At 40.3% G+C, this 19535-nt stretch overlaps 1 protein-coding gene across 2 annotated transcripts; it reads left to right on the top strand.

Moving 5' to 3' along the window:
* Positions 1-2954: 2954 nt before the first annotated feature.
* Positions 2955-5534, top strand: LOC129705717 (pro-adrenomedullin-like). Of its 2 annotated transcripts, none has more exons than XM_055649464.1 (4): positions 2955-3115; positions 3533-3642; positions 3786-3926; positions 4592-5534. In XM_055649464.1, the coding sequence occupies exons 2-4, from the start codon at positions 3542-3544 to the stop codon at positions 4860-4862; spliced, it is 513 nt and encodes a 170-aa protein (XP_055505439.1). In that variant the 5' UTR covers positions 2955-3115; positions 3533-3541; the 3' UTR covers positions 4863-5534. The 2 variants fall into 2 exon arrangements, with proteins under 2 accessions (XP_055505439.1, XP_055505438.1); XM_055649463.1 differs by lacking the exon at positions 2955-3115 and adding an exon at positions 3137-3430.
* The last annotated feature ends 14001 nt before the right edge of the window (positions 5535-19535 follow it).

Below are 19535 nucleotides of genomic sequence, written 5' to 3'. Positions count from 1 at the left end.
TTCCTGCAATTTATACTTCCACCCACTGAACGTTTAGAATTTTCGATTTACTCTCTCTGTAAAAGTTTTGTTTATTTTGGCGAAGTAAATGATGTCAACAAATTAAACAGTTTAAAAAAAATTCTGGACATGATGGTCACTGAAGCCAGTTTCGGACATTCTTTGTGCTGAATTGATCGGAATCCCCTGGGCATCTGCAACCCTCATCATTTCTCGTTGATTCAGAGAATATTCGGTGTGGACTCGGAGGGCCGAACGGCCTGCTTTTACGCCGTATCGCTAAATTAAATTAAACTAAACTAAATATTGAATAAACACTGTAGTATACATACTGCAATGATGATACATACTACAATAGTGCATTTCTGAAACATTACTAATTCATGCTATTTGGCAACTGATGTTGACGCATTTCGCCGGATTTAATGGTTGAAAACTAGCATTGCACAACTCTTTAAAAGATGATGTTTTCAGATGGGTTTATTCCTTTTCACAGTGAGAGTCGCGCCACATGAAGTATGCGATAAAATAATGTATATAGTTAGTTATCTGGCATTTTACTTTTTCCATTGGCATAATTATTATTAAACTCTAGCGTGCTCGACTGATATAGTTGTTAAGGTTAATTTGAAAATTAGAGCCTAATGCCAACTCAAATTGCCGTTGATATTACAATTGCAACCTTCATTTATACAGTGACAGTAGTATAGTGAAACACCTCAAGAAGGTTGTTATTAATAAACAAACCGACAGTGGTCCCGCATATCAGGCTAAATGACTTGCTCGAAGGGGGAGATTGCAATGAGTATCGTATAGATTGAAAGGTGGAGACAGAGAGACCATTCCATAGCTAAACGTCTTAACCCCTGAAGCCAACTGGAGGATGGGCATAGAGACATAATAAAAGAACATAAAGATCCCCCCACCCCCATGCCTTCGAGTTCATTTGGTGCCAGTCATAGGTGACCTGTACCAGCTCCGTCCCTTCTCTGCCAGTTCCATGCAAACCCCGGTCTTTCAAAAACGTGTCTGCTTTCTCTTTTCATACCCCCAATCATCTAGTCTCCGGGGAATTCAATGCCAGAGATTCGTCACCCTCAGCCAGGATATCAGAGGGACCAAGGTTTGCAGATATCTTAAGATTACACAATCAAGGAGGGATTTTAGAAGAAAATATCAAAACAAGAATGAAATTTTGAAACCAGAACTTTGCTTAATGGATCTCTAACGCAAGTCATCATTGGGTGATTGGTGAATGTTAGTTCGTGCACGTTAGGACTAGTAAAGTAGAGTTTTGAACTCCTCAAATTTATGGATGGCGAGTCAGATATGAATGTGCAGAATGAGGCCCAGACATTATAGAAGCACTTATGAGAGTTCCAGTATTCGATACGTTGAGGCAGAGGTGGATTTACACAACGTTACATAGATAGAGAACATATTTTATCGTGGCATGGTCCGAAGCTTATCTCAAAGTCAAACTTGATATCAAGTTTGCCAGCAGTTTGGTTCAATTAACAGCGATGGAAGTTATGCCATGAATTTGATTAAGAGTTTAAGAAGGAACTGCAGATGCTGGAAAATCGAAGGTAGACAAGAATGCTGGTGAAACTCAGCGGGTGAGGCAGCATCCATGGAGCGAAGGAGATGCTGCCTCACCCGCTGAGTTTCTCCAGCATTTTTGTCTACCAGGAATTTGCTTTTTTTTGTGTGGAACTGAATATATAGTTGGAAGATAAATCCTCATACTAGTAACACCCACAAAGATAAACTCTCGTGAGATGACGATCCTTATTTATTAGAGCAAATAATTTGCAAGTGCAAACTATAGTCTTGAGTCTATGAAACGTTTGATCAAAAATAAGTTGTTCCTGCTTATGTCTCTGAGGCCAATCTATTCGAAGCTGTCAGCCGAAGAGAAATCAGCTCATAGCCACACATAAGTAGCGGGTGACTATAATTGTTATTGAAGGTCGACAAATATGCTGGAGAAACTCAGCGGGTGAGGCAGCATCTATGGAGAATAGATGCTGCTTGCATAGATGCTACCTCACCCGCTGAGTTTCTCCAGTATTTTTGTCTACCTTCGATTTTTCCAGCATCTGCAGTTCTTTCTTAAACATAATTGTTATTGATAGCAGTTTAAAATTAAAATTTACATTTATTTCGAAAAGGGTTTCTTCTCAAATATGGTAACAAAATAGTTGAAACGATTAGAATAACACAACATCCAAAGAAAGAATTGTGGCGTTTCTGCTGCTCCCAAACAAAACTTCCTTGAAATTGTCAGGATCATGTTTATCACGTTGCCCAGTTCAAAACTATGGAGGATGTACGTGACAATTATCCCCAATGCATTCCAATGGTTGAGTAATGGATGCTCGCTCGAGATACCAGAGGCATTGTCTCAGCATTACAAATGGTCATGTGGAGGAAATAGACAAGCTAATACACATTCGGCCAGTTCATCTCTTCGGTATTCATACAATGTAATCAATTAGTAGAATTAATTCGCTTTCTATACAGAATAAAATGTGCTAAACACTATGTTATCATCATCTTAATTAATATTTTACATAGTTCTGCCTGAAATTATCTTGCGATCTTTACATCCTGAAGCAACCGTACCTACTTCAAATTTGAAATAGCAATCCCATATAGAATATTAAAAGTGATGTAGATCGTTTAAGAAATGCATTTTCCCGATGTACGCACGCCATAAACTGCATCATTCTAGATATGAGAGAAACGAAGTTTATGCGATGCCTAACCTGAACTGTATATGGGTTAACTTATATATTTTTTGTGGAACAAATATCCATATTTGGGAGATCTTTGGACTGAAAACATATTGGCACAATTATCATACCCATCAAATGACTGTATTCGCTCTGTAGGATGTGCAAGTGTTATCACGTCTTGTCTAGGAGCTGTCCATCAATTGAGTCTCCGCCCCATCACCATTCTATAAAGAGAGACTCCGGTTCTGAGTTGGTCAATGCGAACCGAGAATAACTGTTTCGTCTCAATCTCTCCGCAAAGGGCTTTATAAGGATACAGCACACAGCTCCAGAATTGAAGAATTTTTGGGAAACCCCGCTCAGTAGGTTTCTAGGTATGTGTAAATTGGCACACGTCAGCGAAACATCGTATATTTCACTAAGTCTGCGACGGTAGATGCAAATATTGCAAGTATTTTGTGAAGTTTCTGAAATTAAACGAGGCGCAGGATAACTTAACCGGCACCCAGCAGGTTGCACTCGCCGTGGTTTATGTTTCACGTTCAGTAGATCAGAAAGCGATCTTTGTGATGTCCATTACCTTAGAAACATTCCCCGAAAAGAAAATTACTACATTTAGAACGGCGGTTTCTTCTGAACGGAGATTTTTCATCTCGCATGTTTGCGGCGTTGCTGACACGCAGCCAGAGGTAGAGAAATGCCTGTCAGTCTCACGCCCACCATTTCAAAACAAACAGAGTTTGTCAGAGAATAGTGCCTAACACCGGCGTGCCTTTTGTTTTGTCTGGCAGGATTTCACCATGAGGTTGCTACATGTCGCTCTTCTGCACTGCTGCTTCGTCTGTTCAGTCTTACTCAACACTGATGCCAAATTGGACCTAGCATCGGAATTTAAAAAAAGGCAAGTATAACAACACAGTGCCTTCCGCCCGCATTTTTGAAAAGCGTCCTTCTGAATCATACGATCGCCACGCCAAGTGAGATTTGAAACTGTTTGTGTGAGTGTGAGTTTCATTTATCAAGCGTATGGCTTTCTATTCGCAGGTTGAACGCCTGGACTTTAAGCCGAGCGAAGAGAGACTTGAAAACTTCGAGCCTGAAGACCCAAGTGGTGGCAGCGAGTAACCAACAGTTTGTGAGGTCGGAAGACGTGAAGGAAAACCTAAACTTAAACGTCCTGTCCGGGTAATTAAGCAAATACTTGAAGCCGCAAGGCTGAAATATGTAACACTGGAATGTTTTATCTATGGAAGTTAACAGGAGTGACCTCAGTATACTGTGTACTATAGTCAAATGCCTTTTGGATTAGAATCTCGCTAAAATTGATCCATACCATCCAATGATCATTAAGGACGAGTAAGAAGAGTGTATCAGTCCGAGATATAGGGAGAAATACAATCTAATCAGGCACTTTTTGCGTTTTCATTTCTTAACGGGGAGGATTTGAGTTAAAGTGCCGGGACTACAGAGCTATGTTAATGCAAGCCTATGGTTCGGGATTTTCTAATAGGTATTTGTATTATTGTAGAGCGCCTCCGACCAAAGCCGAGCAGCCTCCTAAAATACTAGCTGTGAATTTTGAGCATAGATTTAGATAAACTCTGCCCATTTTCTGCATCTTTACTTTCACGATTTATAACAGCGTGTTCTTAATTACTATTCCATGTTATGTTCAAGCGCAAACGGTTGTAAGGCTATCGGATAAAAACGTGCAACTTTTATCGCGCTAGCCGCCGAATCCAGTCCAAATATGTTAATTTTAGAGATTCTGTAGTGTTTTCAGCGCGGTGTCTAAACCAGCTTCCCAGAATTTGCTCTTATCGTGCATGTTTTTTTCCTTCCCTTATCAGTTCAGATGTGCATATCCGTATGAAGCGCAACCGGCACGGGTTGTCACGTTTTCCACAATTCCAGCTGAACCGACCCAGCTGCCAACTGGGGACATGCCAGGTCCAGAAACTAAGCCACCGCTTAAACCAACTCCTCAACAACCCGGAGAAGGACGGCATGGCTCGGTGGAGCACGTGGAGCCCCAATAGCTACGGCAGGAAACGGCGGTCCGTGCGATCCAAAATAGCGCTGACGCTGCCTCGAGAACAAGACTCACTGGCAAGGACATAATGGGGTGTCCTCTGACAGGACACACAAACATGCAGGACTACAACTGCAGAACTATCGGCTAGAATCAATGACTTCACTTGGACATAGGAGTTCCGATGGCAAATTCAGACTTCATAACTTTACAAGCTGCCAAATTTGCCATATTTTTGTTTGGCGAAATTTCAGAGCGAATTGAATGGAATAAAAGAGCGCCACCTCTCAGCATACGTGTGGGAATCAAAGGTTCACACCCTTCATAGCGTCAAATTCCAGCCCATAATCTGCAGACTGCATTTAAACTGTTGTTTTTTTTTCTATTTGGATTACAGGGAGTCTAAAATCCTGCTCGTAGAAAAATGATTGCATCATACTTGAAAGCACCTTCTATTACAGAAAGTGCAATTGATGTTTTAATGTATGAAATGCATTGTATATAAAATTGTTTAAACTATTTAAATGTAACATTTTTTAATTTCCTATACCTGTACATCTGGAAATATAATTATTTTTATACGTGATAACAATGTATAAGGGCATTGCAGTATCAACAATCTTAGAATCGTCTGTCCATTACCTTGCAGATGGACATGGTCACTAATTACCTGATTTCTCGTGTACGTCCAGACATTGTATATGTTGTACAATTTATTTTTATCATAATTATGGAAAACAATAAATATCTGTCTTAATGAAGATGTCTGTGGTTATTGTGTCCATTCTTCTTAAGAAAAGATACAAAGGACGCCTCAGCAAGCAGTTTTCCTGCTGGGAATAGTTTTGTAGGCGGTTTGTGACCCTTGTCTCGTCCAAGCGCATCAAGGAACTGCAGATGCTGGTTTAAACCGAAGATAGACACAGAATGCCGGAGTATTCTTCACTCTGAAGAAGGGTCTCGACCCGAAACGTCACCCATTCCTTCTTTCTGATGTTGCCTGTCCCGCTGAGTTACTGCAGCATTTTGTGTCCATCATTCAGCGAATGTATTGGGTTTTCGACTGCGGGGGTCCGAGCGGTAGCATCTCACCTGCAGGGAATTCCCTCCATCTCCTTCACAAAACGAAACGCAACCCAAGTTCCTTCTGGCATGATCCAGTTCATCCGACTCACTAAAGGTCAACCACATTGTTATTAATCTTACTTAACAAATCGCGGCTAATGATTAGGGTTTAAAAAGAGGGAACGGTCCTTTGAGATTGGATGCTTTTATTTTTGGACGATCGGCGTTGGGAGGAAACCATAGATCAGAAACCAAGAATGTGGTCAAGTCTGATATACTTTTAAATCTTGCAGCGCCGCCTGAGACAAGACGCGGGAACAACAAGCGAGATAAAGAATAAATAAACTATACTTCAATCTGAACGCAAATACTTTAATGCTCTTACACCCTTTGCCAATATATGAAACGGGCCGTTATCCTTAACAATGGAAACCAGACGTTTAATATCAGAATAAAATTGCTGTGGCACATTTGATATTTGGCTCCGCAGTGATATGCGATCTTTTACAAAAATCATAGAATTTTACAGCAGAGAAATATGCCCTTTGGCCCACCACGTTCCTGCCGGTGGAAATACGTACGACGTATAGCATTGACAATGATCACAGTCGCGGAATGCAATCGATCCTTTCATCTGCACAGGCCAAGTACCTGAGGATTTTTAAAAATACTTATCCCCCCCCCCTCCCCCGTTGATTTGTATTTAAATCTGCATAGCAAGGGCAATTAAATCACCCCCACCCCCAATAATGCCAGAAATCCATTTTTGAAATATACTTAAAATTAATTATTTTCTGTTTTGTTTCCAAATTGGAAAATCCAGAAATAGAGCAGCAAGTATAAACATTTGGAACGGAGCTATGAGAGCTCTGTGCAGACCAGTAGAAAAAATTGAGCACTGGATTGGCATGGCTTGTGGAGAATTCACTGATCACTGATGGAGTTATTCTGCCATCTAGAGTTTACAAAAATTAAGCATAAATGTATCACAGTGGTTGAGAAATGAAAATATATTTCTGAACGTGGAAGCAATAATATTCTCTTAGTTCAAATTATCCTTGTGGTTTAGTTTAAAGATACAGCATGGAAATAGGCCCTTCAACCCACCAACTCCATGCTGAGCGTTGTTCACTAGTTCACTGCTCTCTCTCCCCATCCCCCCACTCGTAACAAGGGCAGAGTCCCCCAGTCCTCATCTTTCACCCCACTAGCCGCCACATACAACAAATAGTCCTCCGTCATTTTCGCCACCTCCAACGTGACCCCACCCCTCGCCACATCTTCCCATCTCCTCCCCTGTCTGCTTTCCGCAAAAAACGCTCCCTCCATAACTCCCTGGTCAATTCTTCCCTTCCCACCCACACCACCCCGGGCACTTTCCCTTGCAACCGCAACTTGTCGCTTTACCTCCCCCCTCGACTCCATTCCAGGACCCAAGCAGTCGTTCCAGGTGCGACAGAGGTTCACCTGCACCTCCTCCAACTTCATCTATTGCATCCGCTGCTCTAGATGTCAGCTGATCTACATCGGTGAGACCAAGCGTAGGCTTGCCAATCGTTTCGCCGAAAACCTCCGCTCAGTCCACATTAACCAACCTGATCTCCCGGTGGCTTCACTTCAACTCCCCTTCCGAATCAGACCTTTCTGTCCTGGGCCTCCGCCATGGCCAGAGTGAGCACCACCGGAAATTGGAGGAGCAGCACCTCATATTCCGCATGGGCAGTTTGCACCCTAGCAGCATAAACATTGACCTCCAATTTCCGGTAGCCCTTGCTGTCTCCTCCCCTTCTCAGCTCTCCCTCAGCCCTCGGGCTCCTCCTCTTCCTTTCTCCTTTCTTCTCCCCGCCCCCAATCCTACATCAGTCTGAAGAAGGGTTTTGGCCTGAAACATTGCCTATTTCCTTCGCTCCATAGATGCTGCTGCACCCGCTGAGTTTCTCCAGCACTTTTGGCTACCTTCGATTTTCCAGCATCTGCAGTTCCCTCTTAAACACATTAGTTCTATGTTATCCCACTTTCTCATTCACTCCAGACATACTAGGGGCAATTTACAGGGTCTTGAGTGGAAAGAAATTGAAGCACCCCACAAGGAAACCCACGCAGTCACAGGGAGAACGCACATACTCCACACATGATACACTCTCAGATAGGATCAAACTTGGGTCTCTGGCACTGAGGCAGCAGCTGCACCAGCTGTGCTATTGTGCCGCCCTTGCACCATTGTGCTGCCCTTTGAACATAGAACCTTGGGTGAGCTCGAACCACCAACTTTTCAGTTAACTGCTGATGTAATTGCGCCAGGGACCAGCCTTGCTTGATCTCCTTGCACTACCCAAACCAAGGATAATTCTTTATACTTACAAAATATAACAAGAACAACATTTTTTAAAATTCCACAAATTGATGAAATTCATAAGACCATAAGACATTGGAGTAGAATTAGGCCATTCAGCCCATCGAGTCTACTCCGCCATTCAATCATGGCTGATCTATTTTTCCCTCTCAATCCAGTCTTCTCCCCGTGACCCATGACTCCATTCTTAATCAAGAACCTATTAATGTCCATCTTAAAAATACCCAATGACCTCCACAGGCGTTTGTGGCAGTGAATTCACAGAATCACCATTCTCTGGCTAAAGAAGTTCCTCCTTATCTCCATTGTGAAGGTACGTCCTTTTATTCTGAGGCTGTGCCCTCTGGTTCTAGAATCTCTCATTACTGGAAACATCCTTTCCACATCCACATCTTTCATTATCCGGCAGGTTTCAATGAGATCCCCCACATCCCCTTTTAACAAATTGTGACGAAAGCTGGAAATAGCATGAAAGTTAATATTTAAAAATTGAATTTTTTTCTTCTTAAAACACACCCATTTGGAATGTGTGGCGAAGTTTGACATTAAAAAACTTACTGTTACAAATTGGTACTGAATAAAAATCAGAAAAGCGAGTCAGTTTGAAACTCTTAGCCCATCAAAAGTAAAAGCTCTACTGATGAGGATATTGAGATTTACCTGACTCATTTAAGACTTAAATGAAGATTGTTTCAAGAATACTTAATGAAAATCCAAACACCAGCAGATGCTGAAAATCTGAAATAAAACCAAAAAATGCTGGCAGGCAGCTCAGCAGGATATCATTCATGGGAAAATGCATGCAGTTCTTTGGTAGAATTCTGATATAACTCTGAGTAACTCTGCAGTGGCTGCCTCACCTGCTGAATGTATTGCCTTAATCACATAAGAACAGTAGAATTAGGCCATTCGGCCCATCAAGTCTACCGACATTCAATCATGGCTGATCTATCTCCCCCTCCTAAACCCATTCTCCTGCCTTCTCCCCATAACATCGGACACCTGACCCAATCAAGAATCTATCTATCTCTGCCTTAAATATATCTAGGTATGTTACAATACTTGCCTTCAGCGATGCTGCAGTTCTGCCACTGGCCGTGTGCGTGACTTTGGCGCCTTTGAGGGGGGGGGGGGGGGGGGGGGGGGTAAAATGCCGTTTTCTCCTGCCTATCCGAGATATATTTTCTCAGGCTGCTAGCTGATGCTGAAAAATCGTTCCGACTTGCGTTTTCAGAAGTTTTTAATAAGAATCGCGGGACAATTTAATCGCTGGAGTAAAATAAAAAGGCGACTTCTAACACCGTCAACGATGACAACGGGACAGATCTCACGTAGGGGACAAAATGTAAGGTAAGTCGTTTATTTTACATATAAACTTGCTTCTTAGGATGACTTTAATCAAAATTTACTTGGCGAAAATGTGATTATGGCCCCATACGAACCGCCAGTGATTTTCCTGCCGATATGGGGTTCAAATTCATTACAACCGCAACTTTCCAATCGATCGCGTTCCACAAAAACCCACTCGCAAGATGATTTAAATGGCCATTTTATGCTTTATCTGATGGGATAAATTGCATACTTGATTTTTTAAATCTCAAAATTTTATAAAATTGCTAATATATCCACTGACTTTGCCACCACAGCCTTCTGTGGCAAAGAATTCCCCAGATTCACCACCCTTTGACAAAATAAATTCCTTATCATCTATCTCCTTCCTAAAAGAACGTCCTTTAATTCTGAGGCTATGACCTCGAATACTAGTCTCTCCCAATAGCGGAAACATCCTCGCCACATCCACTCTATCCAAGCATTTTACTATTCTATATGTTTCAATGAGGTCTCCCCTTACTCTTCTAAACTCCAGCGAGTGCAGTCCCAGTGCCATCAAACTCTCATCGTATGTTAACCTATTCATTCCTGGGATCATTCGTATAAACCTCCTCTGAACCCTCTCCAGCCAGCACATCTTTCCTCAGATATGGTGCCCAAAATTGTTTACAATATTCTAAATGTGGCCTGACCAGCACCTTAGAGCCTCAGCTCTATTTGTTTATTTAACAAAATATTTATTTTGAAAAACGAAGGGACAGTGCATGTAATCACTGTAACAATGCTTGGAGCACAACAAGCTCCGTAAGAGAAAATTACATGCCATACGAGTTGCCATTTATATGTCCTACAATATAATGCAAGTTATTTTGATTCTTAGTAAACAAATGTATTGCATTTAGTTACAAAATTAAAATAGGTTTGCCAGATATTCAGCAAGATAATTTGAGAGACCCACTACAAATAAGTTTTCCCACCACTAATTTGAAAATGTTCACTTGTGTTTTCTTGCTGGTTTCTATGTAAAAATCATGCTTGACCACATCATAAAAATAAAGTAAATTGAAATATAGACAATAGCCACTGTCTAGATAGGTATTGAGCCAAATATAGACATTCTCAATTTTAGTCAAAAGTAATTCTGACTTAGCTATACATATGCATATGTGTAGGCAACCAACATGCATGGAAAGGCTAATTTGACAGCAATGAGCCAGGTTTACATGAATTTCAAGTAATTTATATTGATTTGTTTGTCACAGGAGATTTCATTGTTGAGGATGTATCAATGTCACAAATAGTTGCCGGATGCCTGGAATAGTTGCTATTCCAGAATATAAATGAGCTACAGCAATTAATCCAATGCAACAAAACTAGCTTATTTTGTTATCAGTGGCCAACAGTGAGATAAGGAACATCCAACATGGACTCCTATTTGATTGTGCGTGTGTTGGGACATACTGTTATGGGGAAACCACATCCCAAGTTATTTTGTTTAAGAAGGAATTTCAGAGGCTGAAAAATCGAAGGTAGAATAAAATGCTGGAGAAACACAGCGGGTGAGGCAGCATCAATGGAGCGAAGGAAATACGCGACGTTTTGGGTCTGAAGAAGGGTCTCGACCCGAAACATCATCTATTTCCTTCACTCCATAGATGCTGCCTCACCCGCTGAGTTTCTCCAGCATTTTTGACTCCCAAGTAATTTTAGTAGTTTAATATACAATTATATGAAACAAACTGTGGCCATCTATATCACCATTATAAAACTTCTCATGTCTATTTATGCTGAGATGTTCATGTTTTGTGGTATGTACTGATCTTTTTATTCTCTCACCGATTTTGATCATATAATTATTAGAATAATTGCATTTAAAAAAAAATTGTACAAAGAGAAAAAAATGTAGCATGACTTTAACTCCAGTTTATGGAGTACCTTGAAAAATCTGTTTGTTTTGCCATTTAAACTGATGAAATTAACTAGCAAATATACAACTATATAAATTGATGGAAAGAAGTACAGGCAGTGGCCATGATATCCATTATGCCCAACTATTCCAAGCATTAAACAACTATTTGCAGCATTGATACATCCTCAACAATGAAATCTCCTGTGACAAGCAAAACAACAGAGAAAAATAAATGCCGATGGAGCAAAATTCCTCTGATTCCCTAAGGCATTTAGCAAAGCTGCAGAAGTCTGTGGTTGCCATAAATCTTTAGAAACACAACCAGTAACTTATTCTTTGCAACTGAAAATTCTCTTTAAAAGGACAGCAGTGAATCTATATCCCCTACATACTCAGATAATCTGTTCGAGAGGCTAATGACACTTTGTAAAAATCTCTAACATGAGAGTGCAAAGAGCAATGTATCTAGTTGCCCTGAATAAGACCTAGGATTGGTTAGTGCTGACAAAGAGCACAAATGGCATGTAAAAAATGTCATTAAATGTTTTATAAAAATAGTTGACAAATGGTAAAAACACGAAGGAGATGTGAAACTGCAGTTACCCAAACAGGAAGTTCATTCTTCTGTCATGTTTAATTGAGTAAGATATCCTTATTTATAATATAAGTTCCATTGTTGGTTAGTGACAGTATCAAGGAAACAAAAAGGTTTACACAAGTGCAAATAAGTTTACATTAAAAATTGATGTAACTTGCAGGGTACAGCAAAATTATTATTAAATACAGTATCTTATAACTAAATCAATTTAGTGTGGGAAAGACAATGTAGTTCTATCAAAGACAAATCTGCGTGAAATTAGAATGATCAATAAGTAAATGGTGTTCTTGTTGAATATGGATATTGTATCTTCTTTCATGGTGATGAGACCACTGTGGCACAAGGGAATAGAGTTAAGGCACAGATTAACAAAGATTTAACTGCATGGTGAAAGGACCAAATAGCCTGCATTTCAAGACACAGAACAAATCTTAAAACTTTTCCTTGAATTTCTTTCACACGAAGCATAGAAATCATTCAGAGCTAACCATACCTCCAAGCAGCTACAGTACAGTAATAAGACTAACAGTAACCAAACAATGTGGAAAATTGCAAGATATTTTTAGTTTTTAATTTTACAGACACAGTGTGGAAACAGGCCCTTCAGCCGATCGAGTCCATGACGACCATTGATCACCTGTGCATTAGTTCCATGTTATCCCACTTCCATAGAAACATAAAAAGTAGGTGCAGGCTTCGAGCCAGCTTCGCCATTCAATATGATCATGGCTGATCATCCAGAATCAGTACCCTGCTCCTGCTTTATCCCCCTTATCCCTCGATTCCATTAGCCCCAAGAGCTATATCTAACTATCTCTAATCCATGCAGTGAATTGGCCTCCACTGCCTTCTGTGGCAGAGAATTCCACAGATTCACAACAAAGCTTTTCCTCATCTCAGTCCTAAATGGCATACCCCTTATTCTTAAACTGTGACCCCTGGTTCTGGACTCCCCCAACATCAGGAACATTTTTTCTGCATCTAGCCTGTCCAATCCCTTAAGAATTTTATATGTTTCTATAAAATACCCTCTCATCCTTCTTAATTCTTCCAGTGAATACAAGCCCAGTCGATCCATTCTTTCATCATATGTTAGTCCTGCCATCCCGGAAATTAACCTGGTGAACCTACGCTGCACTCCCTCAACAGTAAGAATGGACTTCCTCAAATTAAGAGACCATTACTCCAGGTGCGATCTCACCAGGGCCCTGTACAACTGCAGTAGGACCTCCTTGCTCCTATACTCAAATCCTCTTGCTATGAAGGCCAACATGCCATTTGGTTTCTTCACTGCCTGCTGTACTTTCAGTGACTGATGTACAAGCACACCCAGGTCTCGTTGAACCTCCCCTTTTCCTAATCTGCCTTCTTGTTCTTGCCATCAAAGTGGATAACCCCACATTTATCCACATTATATTGCTTCTGCCATGTATCTGCCCTCTCATCCAACCTATCCAAGTCACCCTGCAGCCTCATAGCATCCTCCACGCAGCTCACACTGCCACCCAGCTTTGTGTCATCCGCAAACTTGGAGATGTTCATTCGTCTAAATCGTTAATATATATTGTAAATAATGGGGTCCCAGCACCGAGCCTTGCAGCACCCCCACTAGTCACTGCCTGCCATTCTGAAAAGGACCCGTTAATTCCTACTCTTTGCTTCCTGTCTGCCAACCAATTCTCTATTCATGTCAATACACTACCCCCAATACCATGTGCTCTAATTTTGCACACTAATCTCTTGTATGGGAACATGTTGAAGGCTTTTTGAAAGTCCAGATACATCACATCAACTGGCTCTCCATGTATGAAGTTGGCTTTAGTCAGTGTTGTGGAGCATCATACACCAATAATGTTCAATATAAACTTTATCAGGACTACTTAGCTCAGTCCTTATTGGACCAAATGTGGATCAAAAAGGTGAATTTCAGAGTTGAGATTAAAGTGACTGTATTTGACATCAGCAACATTTGACCAAATGTATCTTCAAACAACATCGGTAAAACTGAAGCCAATGTGTATCAAGGAGAAAACACTCACCATATAAAGGAAGGTGCTGTGGTTGTTGAAAATCAATTATTTAAGATCTGGAATATTATAGCGGGAATTCCTCTGGGATTTGGTTTTTGGCCCATATTCAAAAGCTTCAATGACCTCCCTTGCATCAATTAGTTAAAAACATGGCAATTCACTGATGCTGATACTCAATTGAAAATTGAACCAGCTTCAATTCCATTTGCAGCTCTTTAGAAAATAAAGCAATGCAGCAAAATGTAGACTACTTTCAAAACAGGGGTGAAACATGATAGCTAATATTTGTGGTGCTAAAATGCCATATAAATACAATTTCCAACAAGAGTGATTTCAATGAACTACTGAACCCTCAACAAGTGGCCCAACAACAACATTTGGGGGCATCCATGACCAAAAACGTAATTGGTGGAGCCACATAAATATTGTGACCACAAGAGACACTGGGTATCCCGAGGCAAATCATTGACACCTACCTGTTTCCCCATCTACAGGGCAAAAATTAGGAGAGCCATGGAATACTTTACAGTACAGCTCCATTAGCACTTGTAAACCATAATAACATTTTGGAGAAAGCTGTTCATTTGATTGATACCCAATCCTTCACCTTAAACATTTTGCCCCAGGGAAGGTGTGTACCATCAACAAAATGCACTGTATTTACTTTTCTAGACTACTCCACCAATACCTCCCAAAGCCTTTGATCGATGTCACCAACAAAGACAAGAGCAGCAAAAGAATGGGAATCGCCACCACCTGTAGGTTCCTCTTTAATTCAAATTATTTCTACATGAAAAATGTTCCATTTCTTCATCATCACTGTTCCGAAATCTGCAAATTCCTACTAAACAGCCCCTGGCATGCCTTTACCAGAAAAACTCCAGGCATGAGAGATGATTCACCAACTTATTCTCTATGGCAATCAAGTATGGGCAGTACATTGTGTCCTTACCAATCATTCCTACATTCTATAAATTAGAAATAAATACTAGGGAATATGTGGAATCCCTATGTGCCATAACTGATTACTTAACTAAAATTTCCAGATATCTGTAAAGCAGCCACACTTCATATTACAAATTAAGGTACACATTACAAATTAAAAAAAAAAAATACATATACATACAAAATCCTAAATTGTTCCAAATCCCAGAACAATATCATAAAGCAGAACTAGAAATTAAAAGATATCCATGAATACACAGAAGACATCAAAATATATTAAATTAATAGTTCTCCCCCTATAAAATCTGTGTTCCATTTCTGCATTTGTCGTAGTGAGCTTGTGCTAGAAGATCTTTCTGTAAGAATGATTCTGGGCATTTAGGATATATAGAAGCAAGGTGATATAAAAACCAATAAGGAGATGAAAGGTTTGGCATTAATTGGATTTGAGCAAAGTTAATTGGAGAAATACAAAATATATACCCAGTGATATACTAAAAAATCTTCATTCTCCTCAATTTCAAAAACCTGGTAACCTAGAAATATATTCATAAATATCCCTGAAAGTTAGATTGTGGTTTATAGAATTAAACTAATATCTCAACTCATCCATTTCAAGAAAGAAAATCTTACCCCTTCCAGGGCAAGTTTGTAAATCAATCTGTAAATACATCCCATTGACCAGGTCAAAGCGAGGCTCCACAAAGAAAACATCTGCAGCTCCTCTGAAGCAACTATTGAATCTCTTGGGAATTGATGTATTCTGACCTTTATAAGCTTCTGTTTTACAAGACTATGAGCAACTTGAGAGAGAACATTCTTTGGAAGCTTGTCTGTCTTTCTCTCCATCTTTGAGGTTGGCTTAGTTCCTGAAATACTGCATGCTGCATGTATTTTTGGTATTGTTGTTTTGTGACAGGACTAGTTCAGGCTTTTGGAGGAATAAAACAAATTAAAACCCATTGACTTGCGAAAGAAATACATCCAATCAAAATATTTAACAAAGGAATAAAACATAAAATAATTGTTAAAAGAGTATGCTGACTAGAAAGATAATCTGAAGAGTATTCCAATGGAGGTTGTAGGAATGGTAGAGATACTAAATAAGGTGCTTGTTTTTATCAAGAGGTTTGGTGGAGGAAATGAATGGTAGGAGAATAGACAGTGGAATATTTAAGTGTGTTAACGAGAATAGTAATGCAGAAAAGTTAACTGGAACTGAAAATGAGGGGATGGCATTTGGATCCAGTAACAGAAATCTCAAAATACTTAGGGATGCTGAAATAGCAAGGGTCTGATTAGGGGCACACGTTGGGCTTCATTTTCTCTAGGGTTTGGAGGGGAATGCACAGGCATCCTTAATGTTTTGGAGCAAACATTGACACATGCTCATGTCCAAAACATCCGGTCATACTATTTTCTGCTTGGTTATATTAGAGAAAGATACATTTTCTATCGTCCCCTTATATACATCTCTGGCACCGACTACAATATTTCAAAATCCTTGAACATAATATTGGGCTAGCATTTGGCATCCCAAGTGTAGAGGAGACCCCATCTTAGGCAGCAACTGTAGCATACTAAATTTAAAAAAGGAAAACAAAATCACTATTTCACCCGAAGGAAGTATTTGGAAAAGGAAAAATAGGTAGCTGTTCATCATGTATGCTTGAATGGAAGGTGGGATATATGCATCAGGACTTCACAGGAGGAATGCTCCCTTCAGAAAATGAAAAGGCCATGGAAGGAAAGACATTTAATGTGATGTTAATTTGATTGTAGAGACTGATAGAAGAAACCAAGGAAAACCCTATCACATTTCTGACAATATAAAGGGAATGGACAAAAGCAGAAGTAAAAGTAACGCGAGAGGTGGTTAAAGGTCTTGCAAAATTGGTGGAGGAGGATCCTTAATTGAAAACAGGGAAGACATTTGGGGCATTGGCTTAGGCGGTTGAGTCATCAGGGTAGAAGTAAAGGTGATCATATTCAGCATAGAAGTAGTGCAGTGGCAGTAAGTATAATGAAGGTGGCTGTAGGAGTCTGTAGAATTATAGTGAACATTAGTTGAGTGAAGATTGACACAAAAAGCTGGGGTAACTCAGCGGGACATCTCCTTTAGAGAAGGAATGGGTGATGATTCGGGTTGAGACCCTTCTTCAGAACTTCCCCAGAAATACAAATATTAAGAAATTACAGAAAACTTGGAAATGGACCATGGGAGGCGAGGGAAGGGACAAATTCTGAAGATAGGTTGCTTATATTTTTGTTATTATTTCAGGATAAGAGCCATCAATTTAGCTTTTGGTGTACCAGAAAAACAATTGGGGGGGGGGGGGGGGGGGGGGGGGGGGGATTGTAACCTGTTGTGTCTTATTTTGCACAAGAAAACTGACATAGAGCAAAGAAAAGATCAGACTGTAAATCGGATGCGAGGTGTCCCCGCACCTAAACATTTACTCAGCGACATTTATCCTTGATAAATATTTCTTTGGAAAAAGAAAAGTGACGTTTTGGGTTGAGACCCTTCTTCAGACTGAGAGTCATGGGAGAGGAAATCTAGATGTAAAGCTATGAGGTAATGAGAAATATGAGCTATGAGGAACAATGAGCTGTTGACCAAATGTAAATTAGAGGAACAGCATCTCACATTTCATCTGGCTAGCCTACAAACCAGCAGCATGAACACTGTGTTCTAAACTATCAGTTACTCTTCACCCCCTTCACCCCCCCCCCCCTCCCCCTTTTCAGAAAGCCTTCAGTAAAATGCCACAACTGGTTATTAAACAGAATTCGAGCAGTAAGTAATTGGAGGATTACTGGCATAGAATGATTATTGGACTGAAAAGTTATTGGACTTAAAAGAGAGGGTAGGAATAAATGGGCCATTATCATGTTGCGGAATTGGCTATTTCTCCACAGGGATTGGTGCCTGGACTAGTTGTCCACAATCCATATTAATGACATGGATGGGAGGATAAAGTTTGAAACATCGAGGTTACTGACAAGGTTAGGGTGCATGCCAGCAAAGTGTCAGAGGAGGATGCAAATATGCTTCAAGAGATACAGACAGCCTACATAAATGGGTGAAAATATGGCTTAATAAGGAAAAATGTGACGTTTGGTGGTAAAGTAGAAAGGTGTTGTGATTTTTTAAATTATGATATATTGAAAGGTTCAGATGAACCTGTTTCTTTACTGTAAGAGTCTGAGTACAAGAGCAAAGGTATCTTACTACAATCATATAGGGCCACGGTGAGACCAAATTTGGAATATTGTCTGGTCTCTTTATCCAAGTATATAGATGTGAATACAACAGAGATAGATTCTTGGAATGGAAGGTTAGTTCTTTGTGGAAAGATTAGGCAGCTGTATCCTAGTCTAGAATATAGAAGAATGAGAGTTGATCTCATTGAAGCATAGACATTTTAAACTGGATTTGACAGGATATTGCAGGATATCCTTGACTAACAGGTTCTGGAGGCCATGATCTCATAATAATGGACAGAAAATAAGAGACATTTTCTGAATATATTTTTGGAGTGTTATACCCAAGCAGGCCATGGAGCTGTGGGTGTGGTTGTGTGCAAATGAGAATGATTAGGTTTAAGATCTTAAAGAAAAGAAGTGAAACAAGTGCAGAAAAGTGGCTTTGAATTAAAAGATCAGCAATCTTATTGAATAGTGGAACAGGTGCGAGGAGCCATTAGATCTACACCTGCTACTAGAGGTACACGTAGAATGTATTCCAAGAAATAGATAAAGCTCGTGTAGAGAATAAGCATTGGCAGGTTGGATGTGGACTGGTTTGATGGAATTGAATATTTCCCCATTATAAATTCTATATAATCCCTTCAGTGACAGTTTAGCTTGAAGGTTAATTTGCGGGTAAATAACATTGTCATTGGCCATATCGTGTTGTTTGCACACAATGTCAGGCCTTGAGTTAATTAACAGTAACAAGCTTCTTACATTTTTATTATTTTTCTATTACGTTTCTATTAGGGCTCTTATCTCAGCTCCTGCCTCAGACCCACCTGTTCTGGCCCCTTGCCTGGTGGTATTTGATATGTTTGTTCCCCTGACGCTGTCGGGTCTAGAGGATGTGGTTACCCATATCAAGCCATCGGGCTCCCCATGTGATGCTGTCCCTCCTCTTCTTTTTAAAGAGGTCTTCCCGAGCATAGGGCAGTCGGTCCTCGCCATCATAAACGGTAGCTTATCTTCTGGGGTTGTCCCCGTAAAATTTAAACATGCTGTAGTGCAGCCACTACTCAAGAAACCTGGCCTGGACCAGACTGTCCTAGCCAATTTTAGGCCAATCTCCAAGCTGCCATTTATCTCGAAAATCATGGAGAAAGTAGTTTATGCCCAGCTGAAACTCTTCCTGGATGAGCACAACATCCGGGAGGTCTTTCAGTCTGGCTTCAAGGCTATGCATAGCACAGAGTCGGCTTTGCTAAGGGTCTCTAACGACATCCTCCTGGCAAACGACTCCGGTAATTATGTGGTTCTTGTCTTGCTGGACCT

The sequence above is a fragment of the Leucoraja erinacea genome, chromosome 18, assembly GCF_028641065.1.
Source record: "Leucoraja erinacea ecotype New England chromosome 18, Leri_hhj_1, whole genome shotgun sequence".
Taxonomy (NCBI): Eukaryota; Metazoa; Chordata; class Chondrichthyes; order Rajiformes; family Rajidae; genus Leucoraja; species Leucoraja erinaceus.
This window is presented reverse-complemented; position numbering and strand designations above follow the sequence as displayed.